Source organism: Mustelus asterias, chromosome 6 (assembly GCF_964213995.1).
Source record: "Mustelus asterias chromosome 6, sMusAst1.hap1.1, whole genome shotgun sequence".
NCBI lineage: Eukaryota > Metazoa > Chordata > Chondrichthyes > Carcharhiniformes > Triakidae > Mustelus > Mustelus asterias.
The window spans coordinates 34957472-34981168 of NC_135806.1; the positions used below are offsets into that span (position 1 = coordinate 34957472).

Here is a 23697-nt window from a genome sequence, read left to right on the forward strand (position 1 = left end):
TGATCGGGAGTGGGATAGCTTGATCTTGGTTTCGGACAAAGCTCGGCACAACATCGAGGGCCGAAGGGCCTGTACTGTGCTGTACTGTTCTATGTTCTATGTTTTCAAAAAATACCAAAATGTTGTCCATTTTAAAATGTTTGATGGAAGTGTTAAGCATTGCTGAATGTGAACATGTGTTTCATAAAGCCTGAGAAAAAGATATGGGGTTAGGGGATTAAGACTGAGTAAAGATGGCCGCTTGGATGAATTGATGTCCCAAGCAGGGGTTATAATGGTCTGGACTGTCAAAATTTGTGGGAGGAAAGTATCCAAGCATGAATGTGAATGTACAAGTCCCAAAGTTGACTGGAGCAGGAGGCCTAGTATTATTTATGATAACGGTGCAAACCCTCCCCCTACAACAAAAGGCACATCTCAGTTGCCCATTTGCTGAAGTGATCTACTAGTTCCAGCAAATTAGTGTCTCCAATCCATTGAAGCTGCCTGATACCGTCCATAGCTATTATGATAAAGCGCAGTTGATTTGTAAACTAAAAGTGATGCCGCCTTATTTAGATGAGAAGAATGTAGAGCACATGGTAAATTGAAAATGCACTTTAATTTTTGCTTGGCTTGTTTGGCGTACCTATTAGTACCAGTACATACAACAACGGGCAGACAGTGCAAAAAGACTTGCATAGCACCAATGCGCAAGAAAAGCTCCGTAGTTCCACAGCTACTAAAATGTATGCAGTTACCAGTTGAGTTTGCATCCATGTCAAGACTTTATATAATACTCTCAGGAACCTTGATCCTGCAGTAAGTGAGTCCATATATTGGTGAACACGATAGTCTGCTTTTACAGTAACAGCCCACAAAATAAATCCAAAGATTTGGCCAGGGTGAAGGCCATGCCACCAAGCTGAAAAGACAAATGTTGACATCAGAGGCTGAACTTTGCTGCGATCATACACCATCCTCCTTAGCCAGCAAGCTGTAGTTTTGTTCCAAGTTCGAGCAAACTCAGATATCTTATTGGTTGTCTCAAGTGTCCAGATGTCAACATCAGAGAAATTAGCTTTTCCAGTCGTGTTCTTGTCCAATCCCAGGCCAACTAAATTGTTAAGCGATTCACTAAGAAACCATTGAGAGTAATATGCTAGTCTGAACATCAAAGCAGTAATCCAAATCAGTAAAATATCCTTAGAAACATCCCATTGAAGGGGTCCTTGGTCACTTTGTTCCATAACGCTGATACAGTTTCTTACAGACATCCTCAGCATATTCAACATGAAAAATAAGACACACTTTTTAAAAAATGACCGCAAGGGTTTGGCCATGTTTTTCTTATCAGTCTTTTCAAGATTTTCCATGTGAATTCTGAACATTTGAAAAGAACACAGAGGTCCTCCAAGTAGTGCAGGGAAATAGAGCATGTAGCTGAAGTATGGTAGTGAACAGTAGAGAATTTTAGAGCCAAGACCATTTTGCCGCATAATTCGAGCTGGAATCCTGATTTCACCTTCATGAAAGTCCAATGTCATTGATGTTACTCTTTGAGTTAACAACATCAGGGATGACAGCGCTATTGTGAACCTAGATGTGAAACCAGGCATAGTCCTCTGAATAGTGATGTATTAACTTATTTTTGTACAATGATAAATGAAATTATTGCTGGAATGATACTTGTCAAAATATTCCAAAGATTGGAAGAGAGCAACAGATAGAATGTGTAATTTTAAGATATTTTCTCATTACAGTTGACTTCTTTGTCCATTAATTGTAACTTTACAGGAACACAATCCTCAAAACAATGAAGATCGGCACAATGGCACAGTGGTTAGCATTGCTGCCAAGGACCTGGGTTCAGTTCCAGCCTTGGGTCACTATCTGTGTGGAGTTTGCATGTTCTCCTGGTGTCTGCGTGGGTTCCTCTGGGTGCTCCAGTTTCCTGCCATAGTCTAAAGATGTGTGGGTTAGGTGGATTGACCTTGCTAAATAACCCTTAGTGTCCCAGGATGGAAAGGTTAGGGGGATTAGCAGGATAAATACGTGGGATTACGGGGATAGGCTCTGGATAAGATGAGTCAGTGCAGACTTGATGCGCCGAATGGCCTGCTTCTGCACTGTTGGGATTCTATGTTCTTTGAATATTCCCTTTCACAAGGGATGAAGGTGACCATCAACCCACCTCATCTTTTCATTGAAATACATAGTCTTCCAATTGCACTGCTGAACTCTTTCTGCCTCCAGCTGTCCCTTGTCCACTTTGAGCCTATTCCAAGTATCAACCTTCTGTTTGTGCAAAGACTAGTTTGTATTTACCATAGAATCAAAGAAAGACACAGTGCATGAGGAAGCCATTTGGTCCACTTTGTCTGTGCCAGCTTTTTGCGAGCTATCCAATTCATGCCAATCCCCTGTTCTTTTTCTATAGAAGTCATGATGTGGAGATGCCGGCATTGGACTGGGGTGAACACAGTAAGAGTTCTGGTGCTGTTAAAACTCTTACTTTTTCTATAGCCCAGCTAATGCTTTCCATTCAGGTATCTATCCTTTCATTCAATATTCTGAATTTACTAAAGCATCTAACTCCATGACACTTTCAGGCAGTGCATTAATGCATTTCAGATCACAACAGCATGGTGTATTAAAAACCAAAAGAGAAAATGCTGGAAAATCTCAGCAGGTTTGGCAGCATCTGTAAGGAGAGAAAAAAGTTGATTTTTTGAGTCCAGATTACCCTTTGGCAAAGCTCTGACAAAGGTTTGACAAAGGGTCATCTGAACTCGAAACATCAGCTCTTTTCTCTCCTTAGAGATGCTGCCAGACCTGCTGAGATGTTCCAGCATTTTCTCTTTTGGTTTCAGATTCCAGCATCCATAGTAATTTGCTTTTATATGGTGTGTTAAAAAACGTTTGCTTTGTTTCTTTTGCTAATCAAAAGATTTGTTAAATCTGTTTCTGATTGTTACTGACCTTCTCCTTCTTTTCTCCATCAAAACTATTTATAATTTTAAACATCTCTATCCAAAATCATTTCCTGCTCTAAAAGAACAAGATGTGGAGATGCCGGCGTTGGACTGGGGTAAGCACAGTAAGAAATCTCACAACACCAGGTTAAAGTCCAACAGGTTTATTTGGTAGCAAATACCATAAGCTTTCGGAGCGCTGCCCCTTCGTCAGATGGAGTGGTCTCTGTTCTCCAACAGTGCACAGACACAGAAATCAAGTTACAGAATACTAATTAGAATGCAAATCTCTACAGCCAGCCAGGTCTTAAAGGTACAGATAATGTGGGTGGAGGGAGCATTCAACACAGGTTAAAGAGATGTGTATTGTCTCCAGACAGAACAGCTAGTGAGATTCTGCAAGATCAGGGGGAAAGCTGTCCTGATCTTGTAGAATCTCACTAGCTGTTCTGTCTGGAGACAATACACATCTCTTTAACCTGTGTTGAATGCTCCCTCCACCCACATTATCTGTACCTTTAAGACCTGGCTGGCTGTAGAGATTTGCATTCTAATTAGTATTCTGTAACTTGATTTCTGTGTCTGTGCACTGTTGGAGAACAGATAACCACTCCATCTGACGAAGGGGCAGCGCTCCGAAAGCTTATGGTATTTGCTACCAAATAAACCTGTTGGACTTTAACCTGGTGTTGTGAGACTTCTTACTAAAAGAACAAACCAAACCTCTCCATCTCCCTACATAATTGAAGTCCCTGCTTGGATCATTCCAGTAAATCTCTCCTGCACACTCACTAAAGCATTGAAATACTTCCAAAGTGTGGTGTCCAGAAATGAACACAATACTCCACCTGAAACCTAACTGCTATTTTATAAAGCTTTAGCATAATTTACTTGGTTTGGTACTCCAATCCTCTGTAACTAAAGCCAAGAATCATATACTTTGATACCAACCTTCTCAATTTGTCCTGCTACATTCTAATTTTTTTGTACTTACACTCCAAGATCTCTCTGTTCCTGCACCTATAGTCCCTTATTCTGCAGTTGTGATCTAATTCAAAGTAGTGCTTAGAATTAATTCTTTTTAATTTAATGCAGACATTGATTTGGTTATGTAGACAAATTATACTGTAAATAGTGGATAGTCTGGAGGGATTTGGTTATGGAGGGACTGGTTATGTAGACTCGGTCTGGAGGGATTTGGTTATGCAGACAAATTACACCGTAAATTGTGGATAGTCTGGAGGGATGTCAGAAGTTACAGAGGGACATAGACAGGATGCAAGACTGGGCGGAGAAGTGGCAGATGGACTTCAACCCAGATAAATGCGTAGTGGTACATTTTGGCAGGTCAAATGGGATGAAGGAGTACAATATTAAGAGAAAGACTCTTAGTACTGTAGAGGATCAGAAGGACCTTGGGGTCCGGGTCCATAGGACTCTAAAATCGGCCCCGTAGGTGGAGGAGGTGATTAAGAAGGCGTATGGTGTGCTGGCCTTTATCAATCGAGGGATTGAGTTTAGAAGTCCAGGGATAATGATGCAGCTATATAAGACCCTCGTCAGACCCCACTTGCAGTACTGTGCTCAGTTCTGGTCGCCTCATTACAGGAAGGATGTGGAAATGATTGAAAGGGTGCAGAGGAGATGTACAAGGATGTTGCCTGGATTGAGTGGCATGCCTTATGAGGATAGGCTGAGGGAGCTCGGTCTTTTCTCCTTGGAGAGATGGAGGATGAGAGGAGATCTAATGGAGGTATATAAGATGTTGAGAGGCATAGATCAGGTGGACTCTCAGAGGCTTTTTCCCAGGGTGGAAATGGCTGCTATGAGAGGACACAGGTTTAAGGTGCTGGGGGGTAGGTACAGGGGAAATGTTGGGGTGAAGTTTTTCACACAGGGTGGTGGGCGAGTGGAATCAGCTGCCGTCAGTGGTGGTGGAGGCAAACTCAATAGCGACTTTTAAGAGACTCCTGGATGAGTACATGGGACTTAATAGGATGGAGGGTTATAGGTAGGCCTAGAAGGTAGGGATATGTTCGGCACAACTTGTGGGGCCGAAGGGCCTGTTTGTGCTGTAGTTTTTCTATGTTCCTAAAAGCAGGATTCCAATACAGTAACTGCAATCCTATTAATCTCAATCTTCAGTGAAGTGATGGAAGGAGTCAGCGCTATCAAGTGGCATTTAACATGCTCACCAATGATCATTTTGAATTCCATTAGGATCACTCTCCTCCAGGTTCACTTGATTTACAGCCTTGTCCAAATATGGACAAAAGAACTGATTCCAGAGGTGAGAATGATTGTCCTGATAGAAGGTGACGATATTTATCTTACTGTGACATTAAGGAGCAGGGCTTGCACAAGAGTATTTTCTGCCCTAGGTGAGTCTTCAGTCTGGCACCCTCACATCCCCACAATTAACTTCTGAAAGTAAATACAGTAAAATGGTCCCACTCTTGCACAACTAGGAGTTCTTGTGAAGCAATAAGTAGCGTCGCCCCCTCTGAGCCAGAAGCTCCAGATTCAAATCCTGCCTCAGGACTTGATGACCAAGGAAGGCACATTCATTACACAGTCAAATAGATCAAGTCTGTAAACCTACAAATCCTTCCAAACACGCTGGTGGTAAAAGTGAGAGAGCCTCTTGGTCAGCCACACTTGATGTGGAGTGGTGCCCCTTGAGCCAGATCAGCTGTCTACTGGATAGGTATTTACAAAGATATTGGGCCATAACTTCCTTGGAGTTGCAATCAGTATATCTGCACTAAAATTCTTAGGCGCTGTCTTGCCTGACCTTCCTGATTCAGTCCTGTTGTGATTCAGCAACACAGCCTCCAGTGTCAAAGTGTAAAAGAAGCAGAGTGATGGAGGACATGGCCCCTTTTACAGTACTAGCTGCCATAAAGAAAGTGAGTTCAAAGATCCCATTCAAAATGACTGGCCTGGAAGAAGATTAAGTGTCTATGGTAAGTTGATGGGATGTGGGATGGTGGAGGTATGGGGGAGGACCAGACATTCGGGGGGTGGGGAAGTGGTCAGACATTCAGGGGGAAACGTCAAACATTAGGTGGTGGAGAGGTCAGACGTTCGGGGGAGGAGAGAGAGGTTGGACAATTGGGGGGGTGGGGGGAGAGATTGTCAGTAATTCGGTGGGGGAGAGGTCAGACGTTTGGGGGGAGAGAGAGGTTGGACCATCGGGGGGGGTGGGGGGAGAAATTGTCAGACATTTTGGGGGGAGAGGTCAGACATTTGGGGGGAGAGAGAGCTCAGACATTGGGTGGGAGAGGGGGTCAAACATTCGAGGAGGGGAAGAGTTCAGACATTTGATGGGGGGGGGAAAGATCAGACATTGAACAGGACAGTGGCACAGTGGTTAGCACTGCTGCATCACAGCTCCAGGGACCTGGGTTCAATTCCAGCCTTGCGCCACTGTCTGTGTAGAGTTTGTACATTCGCCGATGTCTGCATGGGTTTCCTCTGGGTGCTCTGGTTTCTCCCACACTGCACAGGTGCACAGGTTAAGTTGATTGGCCATCTTAAATTGTCCCTTAGTGTCAGAGGGATTAGTGGGGTAAATACATAGGGTTACTGGGATAGAGGCTGGGTGGGATTGTTGTCGGTGCAAGCTCGATGGCCGAAAAACCTCCTTCTGTGTGGTTGGGTTCTATGATTCTAAGTTATAAGGCCCTGGCGACACCCTGGTGACCTGTTCCGTGAATTATTAACTATGGAAACAGATGAAAGTCTGCCTTAGTGAAGAGAATTGGGGAAAGAAAACTCTTGCACTCCTGCTAAGAAATGTCATACTCATGGGTAGTTGTTATCCGTGGCCTGCCCTCACTCTGGTCCCAGCCAAGACCTCAACTAACATCATCACCCAGCAGCTTACGCGAGACCTCAGTCCGCATCACAAGGTCATCCCCCGCAATGTGGGTAAGGATGGTCAACAAGCATGAGCATGGTGTCGTTTGGGAGACCATGAGCATGTGCGGGGAGGGGAATGCTGGGAAAGCTGCTCACTGCTCTTGTCTGCTGGAAAATCCCAGATGAACCGGCAGGAACAGAACTGAAACTGCATAGTGCCCTGTCGCCAGTCACTTTGTTAAGTTGCTCACATATGCTCATAAAATCATATCAATATCATTTTAATGTTTCAGACTTCAGTTTTTAACATGGCTGCTGATCCTTCCCCCCAACAATGGTGGCACTGTGCTCAGCAATGCTGCCTCACTGCGCCAGGGACCCAGGTTTGATTCCGGCCTTGGGTCACTGTCTGTGTGGAGTTTGCATGTTCTCCCGTGTCTGCATGGATTTCCACCAGGTGCTCGGTTTCCTCCCACAGTCCAAAGATATGCAAGTTGGGTGGATTGGCCTTAGTGTCCAAAGGTGTGTAGGTTAAGGAGAATAACCATGGTAAATGCATAGGGTTAAGGGGATAGGGCAGGGTGGACCTGGTTAAGATGTTCGGTTGGAGACCTGGTGCAGACTCAATGGGCTGAATAGCCTCCTTCTGCACTATAGGGATTCTATGATTCTAAATACTCTCACCCCAGACCACTGCCTAGTTTCCCTAATGGTTGCGCCAGCCCTGTCAAAGAGTCCTGGTAAAATGGAAGTGACTGGAGATCAGGGATTAGTTCTCCATTGCCTCAAATTATTTCTAACCCTAAGGAAGATGACTATGGCAGTTGGAGGCCAGTCATCCAGATCCAGCCATCACTATAGGAGATGGTCAAGACAGTATCCAAGACCTATCTAGCTTCACTGCTCCATCAATGAGACTCTGGTCACACGGTTGAATGCTTACATGGTTCTTCAGCTTTGTCAGCTTTAGCTACAGTCTGGGTCCTGACCAGATTGTTATGCCCTGGACTGAAGCACATTTTTCCATTGTTTTAGGATTGTTTGGTGACTGCCAACATTGTCGTTATTGCTTTGTCCTGCAATTGATGCTTACTCCTGGATCTTCATTCCAATAGAAATTCCTCCATTTATGTATCTTCTGACATATAACCCTTCAAATAGATTCTGGACTTCACTCATGTCACATCTGCCTCTGCAATTGTCTTAGGGTGTCCGGTTGTCACTGCCGGTATGCCAGGTGAGCACTGAGAATGTGCCACGTGGACACTGCCCAGCCATGCGCCCAACCACCTGTGGTCTGCAATAGCCTCCAATCCACCTCGGTGTGGCCATCATGCCTGGTCTCTGTTAGTGGCGACCAGTATTCATTCGCACCAGTGTGACGTCTCGCTGGAGAGATGTGAAGCATACGGGAGGACCATCAGAGGATACAGCAGGATATAGATCAGTTGGAGACTTGGGCAGAGAGATGGCAGATGGAGTTTAATCCGGACAAATGTGAGGTAATGCATTTTGGAAGGTCTAATACAGATAGGAAATATACAGTAAATGGCAGAACCCTTAAGAGTATTGATAGGCAAAGGGATCTGGGTGTACAGGTACACAAGTCACTGAAAGTGGCAATGCAGGTGGAAAAGGTAGTCAAGAAGGCATACGGCATGCTTGCCTTCATCAGCCGGGGTATTGAGTTTAAAAATTGGCAAGTCATGTTGCAGCTTTATAGAACCTTAGTTAGGTCGCACTTGGAATATAGTGTTCAATTCTGGTCGCCACACTACCAGAAGGATGTGGAGGCTTTGGAGAGGGTACAGAAAAGATTTACCAGGATGTTGGCCTGGTATGGAGGGCATTAGCTATGAGGAGAGGTTGGAGAAACTTGGTTTGTTCTCACTGGAGCGACAGAGGTTGAGGGGAGACCTGATAGAAGTCTGCAAGATTATGAGAGGTATGGACAGAGTGGATAGTCAGAAGCTTTTTCCCAGGATGGAAGAGTCAATTACTAGGGGGCATAAGTTTAAGGTGCGAGGGGCAAGGTTTAAAAGAGATGTATGAGGCAGATTTTTTACACAGAGAGTGGGGGGTGCCTGGAACTCGTTGCCGGGGGTGGTAATGGAAGCGGATACGGTGGTGACTTTTAAGGGGCGTCTTGACAAGTACATGAATGAGATGGGAATAGAGGGATATGGTCCCCAGAAGGGTAGGGGGTTTTAATTAAGTCGGGTAGCATGGTCGGTGCAGGCTTGGAGGGCCGAAGGGCCTGTTCCTGTGCTGTAATTTTCTTTGTTCTTTGGGAGGGGCAAACATGTGTGCCAACTTGAAATCCAGCTAATCTCATGCTAATAAGCTTCGCGTCCTTTCTGGGCACAAAGCAGTTTGCACCGTTGGAGAGGGGCTGGAAACTGTTTGGTGCCAGGCAGCAATCGGATTTTTACCTTTGCACACTAGTTTCCTGGTTTGCTGTACTGTTTGCCATGTGTGGTAGGTGGTAAAATTGCACCCATCATATTTGACCCCAAAACGAGCTTTCAACCACATCTCTACATTGTCACTAAGACCACCTATTCCCACTTCCGTATCATTACCCAACTCCAGCCCTGCCTCAGGCCCTTCTACTGTTGAAAGCCTCATATCTTATTTAGCTCTAGTCTTGACTATTCTAATGCACTCGCAGCCAACCTGCAATATTCTATTGTCTATAAACTTGGGGTCATTAAAACTGCCCGAGTCCTGACTTGCCCCAAATTCTGTTCTCCAATTACCCCTGTTCTTGCTGACCTATATTGGTTCCTAGTTAAGAAATACTTTGATTGTAAAATTCTTATCCTTGTTTTCAAAATCTTCCGTAACTTGGTCTCTCCCTATCTCTGTGATCACCTCCAGTTGCACCACCCTCTTAGGATAGCTCTACTTCTGGCCTCTCGAGCATCCCCTATTTTAATAATTGCACCACTGATGGCCATGCCTCTAGTTAGCTGAAGCTGTGAAACTCCGTCCCTAAGGCTCTCCAATTCTCTACCTCACTTTCCTCCTTTAAGACATTCCTTAAATCTTTCACCAAACTTATATGTCTTATTGCGGTTTGGTATCATAGTTTTATAATGCCTCTCTGAAGCACCTTGGCCATTTTATTACATTAAAAGCACTTCATTAATACAAGTCTTGTTGTTGAAAGCAGAAGTCAGAATGTTCACTGATGATTGCACAATGCTCATTTCAGTTCTCAACTCATCAGAGAAAGAAGCAGTCTGTGTCACATGGAGCAAAGCCTGGACAACATCAGATTTCAGCCTATAATTGGCAAGTAACGCTTACACTGACCATCTCCACCAAGAAAACATCTAACTACTCTCCTTGGCATTACCATTATCAACATCTCCATCAGCAACATCCTCGCAGGAGTGGACTGACTAGATTTCTCTATGGAGAACTGGCATTTACTTGATGGTTTGAGTGGCCTCCTTTGTTCTGTAAATGATTCTATCACTCTATGAAACACCATTGACCAGAAACTCACTGAGCCAGCACACACCTGCCATGCCACTGGCACAGATTAGAGACTAGGTATTCTGTGGTGACTGACTTCTCTGAATCTCCTGAATTCCCAAAGCCTCTCCATAACCTATAAGACAGAAGTTGGAAGTGTGATGGAATACTTTCTGCTTTCCTGGATTGGTGCAACTACAGCAGTACTCAAGAAGCAACAATTGGCTGCAGGGGTAGGGGGGCGGGGGGAGGGGGGCGGCGGAATTTCAAACATTGGGTGGGGGAGAGGTCAGACAATCGGTGGGGCGGGAGGGGAGAAAGTCAGGCATTATGTCACTATCCAAGGTATAGAAGTCCACTCCCCAGCCACTGTTTCAAGCTCCTTCCCCACTGGTATACTTTGGTAGCTGTCTTGACTATCCTCAGGATGAATTGCAGTAACTCACCAAGATTTAGCACTTCCCAACCCATGTACTCCACTACCGAGAATGATAAGAGAAGCAGGTGCATGGTATTATCACTTCCAAGTTCCCCTTTGGAAGGGAAGAAATCCTGATAGGTTAGTAAAGATGTTGAAACCATTAGACATTAAAACACTGACAGAACTATCAACTTTGAGTTAAATGACTTTATAACTGACATATAAGCTAACAAGAAAGCAGTTTACACACACATGAAATGCAGTAAAAGATTTAAACAATGATTATGATTTAAAAACACATATGCTGATATTTTGAATGTATTAATGTATTTTTAAGAATCATTGTTAAGTTTAGCCAAAGGCAGACTGCTGCAAAGCATCGTGGAAAAGAGCATTAGGACAAAGCCATATTCTAAGAGAATACCGTAACCTTGGAAATATGCAAGGTATTATCAGCAGTGTTTCTAATGGTAAGAACATTCAGAACACCTAATCAGACTTCAGCAAGATTGAGAACACCTAATCAGACTTCAACTGGATTTCAGCAAGGCCTTTGACAAGGTCCCTCATGGGAGGTTAGTTAGGAAGGTTCAGTTGCCAAGTATACATGGGGAGGTAGTAAATTGGATAAGACACTGGCTCAATGGAAGAAGCCAGAGAGTGGTTGTGGAGGATTGCTTCTCTGAGTGGAGGCCTGTGACTAGTGGTGTGCCGCAGGGATCGGTGTTGGGTCCATTGTTGTTTGTCATCTATATCAATGATCTGGATTATAATGTGGTACATTGGATCAGCAAGTTTGCTGATGATACAAAAATTGGAGGTGTAGTGGACAGTGAGGAAGGTTTTCAAAGCTTGCAGAGGGATTTGGACCAACTAGAAAAATGGGCTAAAAAATGGCAAATGGAATTTAACGCAGACAAGTGTGAGATATTGCACATTGGAAGGACAAACCAAAGAAGAACGTACAGGGTAAATGGTAGGACTCTGAAGAGTGCAGTTGAACAGAAGGATCTGGGAATACAGATACAGAATTCCCTAAAAGTGACGTCACAGGTGGATAAGGTCATAAAGAGTGCCTTTGGTACATTGGCCTTTATAAATCGGAGTATCGAGTATAAAAGTTGGAGTGTTATGGTAAGGTTATATAAGGCATTGGTGAGGCCGAATTTAGAGTATTGTGTACAGTTTTGGTCACCTAGTTACAGGAAGGATGTAAATGAGGTTGAAAGAGTGCAGAGAAGGTTCACAAGGATGTTGCCGGGACTTGAGAAGCTGAGTTACAGAGAAAGATTGAATAGGTTGGGACTTTATTCCCTGGAGCGTAGAAGATTGAGGGGAGATTTGATAGAGGTGTATAAGATTTTGATGGATATAGATAGAGTGAATGCAAGCAGGCTTTTTCCGCTGAGGCGAGGGGAGAAAATAACCAGAGGGCATGGGTTAAGGGTGAAAGGAGAAAAGTTTAAAGGGAATATTAGGGGGGGCTTCTTCACGCAGAGAGTGGTGGGAGTGTGGAATGAGCTGCTGGATAAAGTGGTAAATGCTATTGGGGTCAAAGGGGTCACTTTTAACATTTAAGAAAAACTTGGACGGGTTCATGGATGAGAGGGGTGTGGAAGGATATGGTCCAAGTGCAGGTCAGTGGGACTAGGCAAAAAATGGTTCGGCACAGACAAGAAGGGCCAAAAGGCCTGTTTCTGAGCTGTAATTTTCTATGGTTCTATGGTTCTATGACTTCATGAATATGGTTTATTCACTGTCCAGATAAGATGGATGCATGCCCAGATGTGGAATCATGTGGTAATCTGGTGACCTGTGGGGGAATTTATGAGAACTTTCACTTTGAAATTTGTGGCTGGCGTCTGAAGTTACTAGGCAACACAGGACATTGAATTAACCAAAATGGGAAGATATGTCTGGATTTAATAGACAAATAAAATGCAATTATGCCAGAGGATAAGATACGATTGGCTAAAGTACATGACATGTATGATTGTTGATTTATATATATTGAAGATGATTGATTTAAAGCTAATGAAAGGCGGGAGTAATTGAAAAGAAAATTGATAATTGATCTGTTTTGAGTTGTATTCATTAGAATTCATTGGAGAGGTCCAGCTGCTCCATCTCAGGGGCTGCCCTGACCTTTGATGATTTCTCCTAACAGCCAAAACAAACTGAGACACTGGCTTCATGAGTCTTGTATTGTCTGAAATTTCTGACGGTACCCGGCCACCTCAAAAACCCCACCAACACCCTCCAAGTCACACACAGTCCTGACTTGGAAATATATGATGTGGAGATGCTACTTGGAAATATATTCCAGTTCCTTTGTCACCACAGGGTTAAAATCCTGGAACTTAATATCTAACTGCACTGTGGGAGTAATTTCACCACACTGGCTTTCCCAATGTTATGCTAATGGTGTCTTTAAACTTTGATAGCGCATAAACAAAATATGAAAATAAGCTCAAACTGGTGTTTCTACTTAAAGGTTACACAGTATGGATAAATGATGGGAAATGGAAGATAATTGAAATCAAAAAGGTTTACTTAAATAGAACATTCCTTCCAAGTGATAAACAGGCCAGCTCTATATTGTGCCCAGCAACAGCTCATTAGTGGGATATAAATATATGCCTTGTCTTGAGTAAGCTATTTTGATAGACAGAAAGACCGAGATGTTAAGAGAAAAGAAGCATAGTTTGGCATGCCTATGTATTTATGCTTCATTAACTTGAGATCTTCCAGGGCCCTTAAATCGCTGTTAGAAATAATTGCCACTGGAAATAAAGCTTCTGAAGCATGTCTTACCCAGATTGGTCAATTTTCTTTGAATTTAAATTATGTAAGAGTATAAGAGTTTGGAACAACTCCTGGCAGACACACTCAGATTCTATATTTCTTTTTTCATAATCTTTGCTGAGCAGAGGTAAAATGGCACCTTTTACAAGCACAATATTGAAGACAGAAAACAGGAGGTGGTTATAGATTGTATGACTTTCGCAGCCAGTTACAGGCAGAGATATGTGTGCAAATTTGCCTGAGGTTTAGGAAGATGAGATTTAAGTCAGCAAGCTCCAAGATAGACACATGTAGGTAAGATGTATTCAGCCAAAGCAGAGGTTCCAAGTGGAACAGATAACCCTGTCGTGGTAGCGGCTTATCAAAGACAAAGTCACGCCATCTCTCTTGAAACATTGCTATACATCGAGAAATTCAGGGCAAGTGTTGAAATATTGAGTTGCTGGTATAGGGGATCCCTCCTCATGCAGCAATTGGCTGCACTGCACATCAGCAGATGAGAGATTTTCTTAATCTTAATCTCCCAGTATCTGGTCACCTATTAGACAGTTCAGAATTACACGGCAGTGTGAGAAACGTTGGGGACTGACTGACCTTCTGTAGAGACTAATGGGGGAGCCACAGCACATGAGTGAGTGAAGAAAAAAACAATAGTTACTGCAACTGCCCAACAGATATATAATTCTCCTCTCATTGGCTGATCGGTAGCAGAGCAGAAATACCAATCTCTAATTCAAGACCTCTAACTTAGAAACCAAAGAATCCCTACAGTGCAGAAGGAGGTCATTTGGCCCACCAATTTTGCACTGATTTTCCAAAAGAGCATCTTACCTGCAGCCCTTCCCATGACCAATCCACCTAACCTGTACATCTTTGGAGCGTGGGAGGAAACCGGAGCACCAGGAGGAAACCTACATAGACATGGGGAGAATGTGCAAACTCCACACAGACAGTTATCCAAGGCTGGAATTGAACCCGAGTCCCTGGCACTAGGAGGCAGTAATGCTAACTTGCTGCAATTTTATCCAGAGCCCTTATTAATTTGCACCAAGGCGTGAATCTCATCATTCATTCACATTAATACAGGCCTTCTGTACTCAGCACTTGTGTGTTTTTAATTATCATGTTCTTTGATTGTATTGATTTTGGACCATCACTTATTTTGGCTTTTTACTTTCATTAATGGTTTTATTTTCTCTTTCTTTCCCATTGGTGCTGGAAGGTATTTCCAGTGTTGCTGCGTCTGCAGATCCTGATATTTTCCTGTTGTTATTGGGACACATGCTAGAACATAGAAAATAGAACAGTACATCACAGAACAGGCCCTTCGGCCCACGATGTTGTGCCGAGCTTTGTCTGAAACCCAGATCAAGCTATTTCCTCCCTATCATCCCAAAGTACTCCATGTGCCTATCCAATAGCTTCTTAAATGTTCCTGAAGTTTCTGACTCCACTTTCCCTGCAGGCAGTCCATTCCACACCCCAACCACTCTCTGAGTAAAAAACCTACCTCGGACATCCTTCCTATATCTCCCACCATGAACCCTATAGTTATGCCACCTCGTTACCGCTCCATTCACCCGAGGAAATAGTCTTTGAACGTTCACTCTATCTATCCCCCTCATCATCTTATAAACCTCTATCAAGTCTCCTCTCAACCTCCTCCGCTCCAAAGAGAAAAGCCCAAGTTCCCTTAACCTTTCCTTATAAGACCTACCGTCCAAACAAGGCAGCATCCTGGTAAATCTCCTTTGCACTCTTTCCAGTGTCTCCACATCCTTCTTATAGTGAGGTGACCAGAACTGCACGCAATATTCCAAATGTGGTCTCACCAAGGTCCTGTACAGTTGCAGCATAACCCCACGGCTCTTAAATTCAAACCCCCTGTTAATGAACACCTACACACTATAGGCCTTCTTCACGGCTCTATCCACTTGAGTGGCAACCTTCAGAGATCTGTGGATATGAACCCCAAGATCTCTCTGCTCCTCCACATTCTTCAGAACCCTACCTTTGAGCCTGTAATCCACATTCAAATTTGTCCTACCAAAATGAATCACCTCGCATTTATCAGGGTTAAACTCCATTTGCCATTTTTCAGCCCAGCTCTGCATCCTATCTATATCTCTTTGCAGCCTACAACAGCCCTGCACCTCATCCACTACTCCTCCAATTTTGGTGTCATCAGCAAATTTACTGATCCACCCTTCAGCCCCCTCCTCCAAGTCATTTATAAAAATTACAAATAGCAGAGGACCAAGCACTGATCCCTGTGGCACTCCGCTGGTAACCGGTTTCCAGTCTGAAAATTTTCCATCCACCACCACCCTCTGTCTTCTGTTAGATAGCCAGTTACCTATCCAATCGGCCAAACTTCCCTCTATCCCACACATCCTTACTTTCTTCATAAGCCAACCATGGGGGACTTTATCAAACGCCTTACTAAAATCCATGTATATGACATCAACTGCACTACCTTCATCAACACACTTAGTTACTTCCTCAAAAAATTCTATCAAATTTGTGAGGCAAGACTTGCCCTTCACGAATCCGTGCTGACTATCCCGGATTAAGCTGCATCTTTCTAAATGGTCATAAATCCTATCCCTAAGGACCTTTTCCATCAACTTACCGACCACCGAAGTAAGACTAACCGGCCTATAATTACCAGGGTCATTTCTATTCCCTTTCTTAAACAGAGGAACAACATTCGCCACTCTCCAGTCCTCTGGCACCACCCCCGTGGACAGTGAGGACGCAAAGATCAAAGCCAAAGGCTCTGCAATCTCATCCCTTGCCTCCCAAAGAATCCTAGGGTATATTTCATCAGGCCCAGGGGACTTATCAACCTTCAGTTTATTCAAAATTGCTAGTACATCTTCCCTCCGAAAATCTACTTCCTCCAGCCTATCAGCCTGTGACATCCTCTCTTCCTCAAAAACATGGTCCCTCTCCTTGGTGAACACCGAAGAAAAGTATTCATTCATCACCTCTCCTATCTCTCCTGACTCCATGCACAAATTCCCACTGCCGTCCTTGACCAGCCCCAACCTCACCCTGGTCATTCTTTTATTCCTCAGATAATAGTAAAAAGCCTTGGGGTTTTCCTTGATCCGACCTGCCAAGGACTTCTCATGCCCCCTCCTAGCTCTCCTAAGCCCTTTTTTCAGCTCATTTCTTGCTAACTTGTAACCCTCCGTCGAGCCAACTGAACCTTGTTTTCTCAACCTTACATACGCTTCCTTCTTCCTCTTGACAAGACATTCAACGTCTTTTGTGAACCATGGTTCCCTCACTCGGCCATTTCTTCCCTGCCTGACAGGGACATACCTATCAAGGACACCTAGTATTTGTTCCTTGAAAAAGTTCCACTTTTCATTAGTGCCTTTCCCTGACAATTTCTGTTCCCATCCTATGCTTCCTAATTCTTGCCTAATCGCATCATAATTACCTCTCCCCCAATTGTAAACTATGCCCTGCCGCATGGCCCTATCCCTCTCCATTGCAATAATGAAAGACACCGAATTTATGCTCTTCTATCATTCCCCATAAATTACTTGCAATGTGGAGTAGAAGAAGCCTCATCTTAATTTAACGAAAAATTAACGAGAGCAAGCCTGCAGAAAGTAGGACACACACACATGTTAGTAAACATTATACTAACCAGCTTCCTGAAAGAAATGAAGAAAATAAATATTTGCAATCTTTATGCTAAACTATTAATTTATAGTTGGCCATTACATACAATTGTTCTTTTCTTGTACTGTATAATGAAAGGATCGATCAGAGTTAATTTGATCTTTCTAAACTTATTTGAACAGTTCCAGTGAACCGAGTAACACCTCAAACAGTTACTGGGACTTGTTGAATGAAAGTAAATTAACAATGAGCGTAACTGAAGCAATCAAATTAGCGTGTTTACATTTTGAATGCTTTCCTCCTTCGCGGCACAGTAGCACAGTGGTTAGCACTGCTGCCTCATGGTGCCAGGAACTCGGGTTCTATTCCTGGTTTGGTCACTGTCTGTGCAGAGTCTGCACGTTCTCCCCATGTCTGCATGGGTTTTCTCCGGGTGCTCTGGTTTCCTCCCACAGTCTGAAAGATGCGCTAGTTAGGTGCATTAGTCAGGTTAAATTCTCCCTCAGTGTACCTGAACTGGCGCCAGAGTGTGGCGACTAGGGGATTTTCACAGTAACTTCACTGCAGTATTAATATAAGCCGACTTGTGACAATAATAAATAAGCTTAAACTTAAAACAGTTTTCTTTCACAGATTGGAGGATAGCGAATGTGGTCCCGTTGTTTAAGAAGGGTAGCAGGGATAACCCAGGAAATTATAGGCCGGTGAGCTTGACATCCGTGGTAGGGAAGTTGTTGGAGAGGATTCTTAGAGACAGGATGTATGTGCATTTAGAACGGAACAATCTCATTAGTGACAGACAACATGGTTTTGTAAGAGGAAGGTCGTGCCTTACAAATTTGGTGGAGTTTTTTGAGGAAGTGACAAAAACGGTTGATGAAGGAAGGGCCGTGGATGTCGTCTATATGGATTTCAGTAAGGCATTTGACAAAGTCCCACATGGCAGGTTGGTTAAGAAGGTTAAGGCTCATGGGATACAAGGAGAAGTGGCTAGATGGGTGGAGAACTGGCTTGGCCATAGGAGACAGAGGGTAGTGGTCGAAGGGTCTTTTTCCGGCTGGAGGTCTGTGACCAGTGGTGTTCCGCAGGGCTCTGTACTGGGACCTCTGCTATTTGTGATATATATAAATGATTTGGAAGAAGGTGTAACTGGTGTAATCAGCAAGTTTGCGGATGACACGAAGATGGCTGGACTTGCGGATAGCGATGTCGGGCGATACAGCAGGATATAGATAGGCTGGAAAATTGGGCGGAGAGGTGGCAGATGGAGTTTAATCCGGATAAATGCGAAGTGTTGCATTTTGGAAGAAATAATGTAGGGAGGAGTTATACAATAAATGGCAGAGTCATCAGGAGTATAGAAACACAGAGGGACCTAGGTGTGCAAGTCCACAAATCCTTGAAGGTGGCAACACAGGTGGAGAAGGTGGTGAAGAAGGCATATGGTATGCTTGCCTTTATAGGACGGGGTATAGAGTATAAAAGCTGGAGTCTGATGATGCAGCTGTATAGAACGCTGGTTAAGCCACATTTGGAGTACTGCGTCCAGTTCTGGTCGCCGCACTACCAGAAGGATGTGGAGGCATTAGAGAGAGTGCAGAGAAGGTTTACCAGGATGTTGCCTGGTATGGAGGGTCTTAGCTATGAGGAGAGATTGGGTAAACTGGGGTTGTTCTCCCTGGAAAGACGGAGAATGAGGGGAGATCTAATAGAGGTGTACAAGATTATGAAGGGTATAGATAGAGTGAACAGTGGGAAGCTTTTTCCCAGGTCGGAGGTGACGATCACGAGGGGTCACGGGCTCAAGCTGAGAGGGGCGAAGTATAACTCAGATATCAGAGGGACGTTTTTTACACAGAGGGTGGTGGGGGCCTGGAATGCGCTGCCAAGTAGGGTGGTGGAGGCAGGCACGCTGACATCGTTTAAGACTTACCTGGATAGTCACATGAGAAGCCTGGGAATGGAGGGATACAAACGATTGGTCTAGTTGGACCAAGGAGCGGCACAGGGTTGGAGGGCCGAAGGGCCTGTTTCCTGTGCTGTACTGTTCTTTGTTCTTTGTTCTTTGTCTATGCTTTGGCAAAATATTGGTCTTGAGTGAGACTGGGCACATGGCTCAACCTGCTGCTGCTGCTTTTTACACTTGTTATCTTGCTTCCCGTCTTCTGACAGGTAATTGGAGATGGAATAATTGGCTACAGAATTGATTGGTGGTTTTTAGAACACTGCTTCTGGATCAGGGGATGCAGGAGTGCTTCCACCAGCCCCTCAGGCAAACTTTAGCCTGGGTGCCAATCCCCTGTCTAATCTCCAGTCTTTCATGATTGCCGGGGACCTGTAATGAAATAGATCTTCATTTGGACAGTGGGTCTGTGAAATCTGTGTCCACAAACTCTTGGCAGTCCTAATAGCCACGCTGGAGTCCATTGAACAGATGTCTGGATATTAGTGTTGGTTAGCTCTTCCAATACTTGTGTGCATAAAGGAGATCATGAAGATGAAGCATTAGTTTGGAGGCAAAATAGTAAAATAAAGAGGCCAGAAGAACCAGCAAAACAGCTACAAAGGAAAAGTAATAGGACCAGGCAAGATAGAACATAGTTATAACACCATCTGAGAGCAATATTTGACTGAGTAATGGACCAATTAATCACCAAGTGGTATTTGTAATAAGTTCTTATAAATTACATACTTACTTAATGTCTGTTGTTTCTTGTAAATAATAGTCTTTGTAGTGTAGCCAGAGATGGCACATTGTCTGCCATACCATCTGAGTGAGGAGGGTACATTTGTGAACAATTCTGGGCTCCAGAGAAAATATGAATACCACTGAGAGAACAGAAGGTATGAGAACCAGAACAGCATAAGGTCCCATGGAAACAATCGCCATGAGGAGTCCTCCGAACAATAGGAATATATATCTGGAGAAATATGACAAATTCTGTACTTTAAATTTGACCCATATGAACTTCTACTTAAGTGTGCACATCGGCACTTTTTAATTAATTGATTTTTCTAAAACAAATACAAACACAGAGATGCACATGTATGCCAACACATAACCAAACCCACACATACCCACACTGATATATCAAAGCATACACTCAAACATACACCAACATACACACACAGACTTTATGTAGTCACACATATAGACATAGTTACAAGCTCTTATATATACATGTATATATATTTGTTTATAATATACATGCTCTCATGGCAACTCATGTTCATTGACATACATGAACACACAGTGCTCAGCGGTAGCAACTCTTACTTCTAATGCAGGAGTATATCGGTTCAACTCCACTCCAAAGAATTAAACACACAAAGAATTAAACACACATTACCAGATAACATATCAATGAGTTGGGGCGGCACGATGGCACAGTGGTTAGCAGTGCTGCCTCACAGCACCAGGGACCCGGGTTCGATTCCCAGCTTGGGTCACTTGTCTGTGTGGAGTTTGCACATTCTCCCTGTGTCTGCGTGGGTTTCCTCCGGGTGCTCCGGTTTCCTCCCACAGTCCGAAGATGTGCAGGTTAGGTTAACTGGCCATGGTAAATTCTCCCTCGGTGTACCTGAACAGGTGCCGGAGTGTGGCGTCTGGGGGATTTTCACAGTATCTTCATTACAGTGTGAATGTAAGCCTACTTGTGACTAATAAATAAACTTTACTGAGAGAGCATTAAACTAAGGTCTGCCCTCACAGACCGGTGAGAAATCCTAACCAGTATCACTAACACTAGATTATCAAATCATTTATCTCATTGTTGTGTGTGGGTCTTTGCTGTGCACAAATTGGCTGCCAATCACTGTGACTACAATTCAAGAAGCCCTTTGATGCCTATGAAGCACTTCAGAATATCCTGCGGGTGCTACATAACAAAAATTATTTCTCTCGTAGATCCTCCAGAATTAAAATAGATGTCTGCTTGCTCTCACACAGAAAATCTCTATTTAAAACAAATATATAACCATTACTAGAATAAAGCTCATGAACATTTAACCTCTGGTTAATTAATCTTGAAAAATCACCAACATGTCATTGTATCGGTGGAGCTAACTACATAACCAAATTGAGTTTGTAACTTTGACTTACCATAAGGAATAACGCAGGAGAATTACTTGTATTTTATATGATATAATTCAAGCACTTTGAACAATTGAACAGTTTCACAATAATTTCAGCTGTCACAAAACAGCTGACTAAACTTACTTTTTTGGGTTTTTCTTAATATTAAATGAGGCAGCTGCTTGCAAAAGTGCGAGTTCCACTTAGGAAACCCTAATTTCCATTTTGATCAACACAAAAAAGATAATAAAGGACATAATTTACATTCAAATTAAAACTATTATTGTTTGTTCCTTAAATTCCTGATCTATTCTACATAATAACAAAAGAGTGAAAGAAACGATCTACTGTGCTAGATTTTTTTTCCCTACAGACTATTCTCCTTTGTCTTCACAACTCAATTTTTGTACGAAAGTATTGCAAATATTAGAAATCTGAAATAAAAAGACAGAAAATGTGGGATATACTCAGGATGTCAGGCAGCATCTGTGGACAGAGAAAGAGTGTTAACGTTTCAGATCAATAACCTTTCATCAAGGTTCAGAGGAAAGGTCATCAACCTGAAACTTTAACTCAATTTTTGTAGTTTTCTTTTGGATCGGTAAACACTCAAGCTAGTGATTTATAAATGGAACAATCTGCCTGCAAAATAAAGTTACAAGATACTCATCTTCCTTTTGTTCCATTCCAAGATATTTTAATTCAATTTGCCAACCAGACCTTTTATCTAGGAATGCATGTAATTGGATATTGCTGCTTTATTTCAACCTACCAAAGACATTTCACCCGTCCTGTTACCCAACAGTTAACTAAAAATGTACATGTTCACAACAATCAGGTTGTAGAGCGTATGGGGTGCAATTAAGAAATTTTAATGATTAAAAGAGTTAGGACTTGGTATTACTCATTACCGACAAACTAGGCATTCTTACCTTGCTGTCAGAGAAAGATGTCCTATGATGGACAGGTGATAGAACATAAGCGCAGGTGGGACACTCATAATCTGGTAGATGGTGACTGGGTAATAGTCTAACTCAAATTGTAAAAATCCTAAATCCATCCTGGGACACGATTTAAAGGTGTTGAGACGATTTAAACACAGGTCAAAGCAACTTATTCTTACAACTGCAAATATATTCAAGCACAAATGGCAATATTTAAATGGAACCCCAATTTGTACCACACAGCAGCAGCACGAAACTAATGTGACACAAGCTTGTCCATATGTAAACTGAACTTGAGAAAATATGCACCAAGAGAAATGTCAATTGATAAGAAAGGGGAAATGACTGATTACTGCACTCGTTTCCCAGTAACTGAGCAGCTCCAGACAGGAATTCAATCTGGGTGCCAGATAAGCAGCTTGCACTATTTGACACTTAGCATTCCTACTGCGAACAATTGGCACGCTAATTGGCTTCTAGCAATTATAGTATTTGCCTAAAGCTTACATTAAAAGCAAAATATTTTAGTTTCCTTGGCCTGTTTGGAGCAAACCTGTGTGTATCCAGGGAACGTGGGTCCATGCACCATTGGTCTTTCACTTGGTATTACATTCCCCACATTGCATCACCATGGATAAAAGGTAAATATAAATTCAAATTGAAATAATTCAATGTCCTCCATTAGGAGACTATACTTTACATCTGTGGTTCACTGTTTAAATGGTGGAACATACACTCTTGCAATAGACCACAGGTGAGAGATTCGTTTGTGTGGCATCATTAGCAGCAGTGCTACATAGGCCTACTTACCTTCCCTTGGGCAATAGGCAGCGGTGCAGGCCACTCACTATTGGTGTGGTCCACGCAGCCATGTCCCTTGTGTGCAATTCTATCCTGATGCAACAGTCCAACCAGCTGCTGTGATGCGAGGATACCAAACTTGGACAATGGTCGTCCTGGCAATACCTGCATTGTCCAATCCCGGAAAAAGATGCAGGAAGCAGCAAGATGGGCTCTGTGGAAGCACTATTTAAAGGATCAAGCATCCTCATTGCAGGGAACTGAAATCTTTGGATAATATCTGAAAATACTCTGGCAGGTTTTTGGAAGTGTTTTGATCCATTTGCCAGAAAGTATTGCTGTCCCCTTGCAGGGATAGCAGAGGAGTTGGTGACCTGTCCACAATAAGGCTGCAACAGATATGGGGGCAACAGTGACAATGCCCTCTGGATCTGCAGCACCACAGGGGAGCAGAGGCTGCAGAGAGGGCAAGATCCTTGTCTTGCTCTGCTAAGTTGGTGCCAGCCGCTCATGCTCCTTAACAGTGTCAGGAGTCTCACAGCTAACCTGTGTCCATATCTCCATTCAACATTCTCTTGCATGCTACTCCAGTTAGGTCATCATGCAAGTTCTGTGCAGTGGTATTTTCCTTCCACCTCCCTCTCCAGTGAGCTGGTAAATGAATTATCCTTTATCCTTGGCCTGCTTGCAGCCCACTTGTGTCCAGTGGCT

General features: G+C 43.3%; 1 protein-coding gene across 1 annotated transcript; it reads right to left on the bottom strand.

Moving 5' to 3' along the window:
* Window positions 1–599: 599 nt before the first annotated feature.
* On the bottom strand, window positions 600–23057 carry mboat4 (membrane bound O-acyltransferase domain containing 4). The gene is made up of 4 exons (XM_078213850.1): window positions 22996–23057; window positions 22174–22302; window positions 19863–20087; window positions 600–1578 (listed from the first exon to the last, which is right to left on the bottom strand). Exons 1-4 carry the CDS (start codon window positions 23055–23057, stop codon window positions 600–602), a joined length of 1395 nt encoding a protein of 464 aa, XP_078069976.1.
* Window positions 23058–23697: the final 640 nt, after the last annotated feature.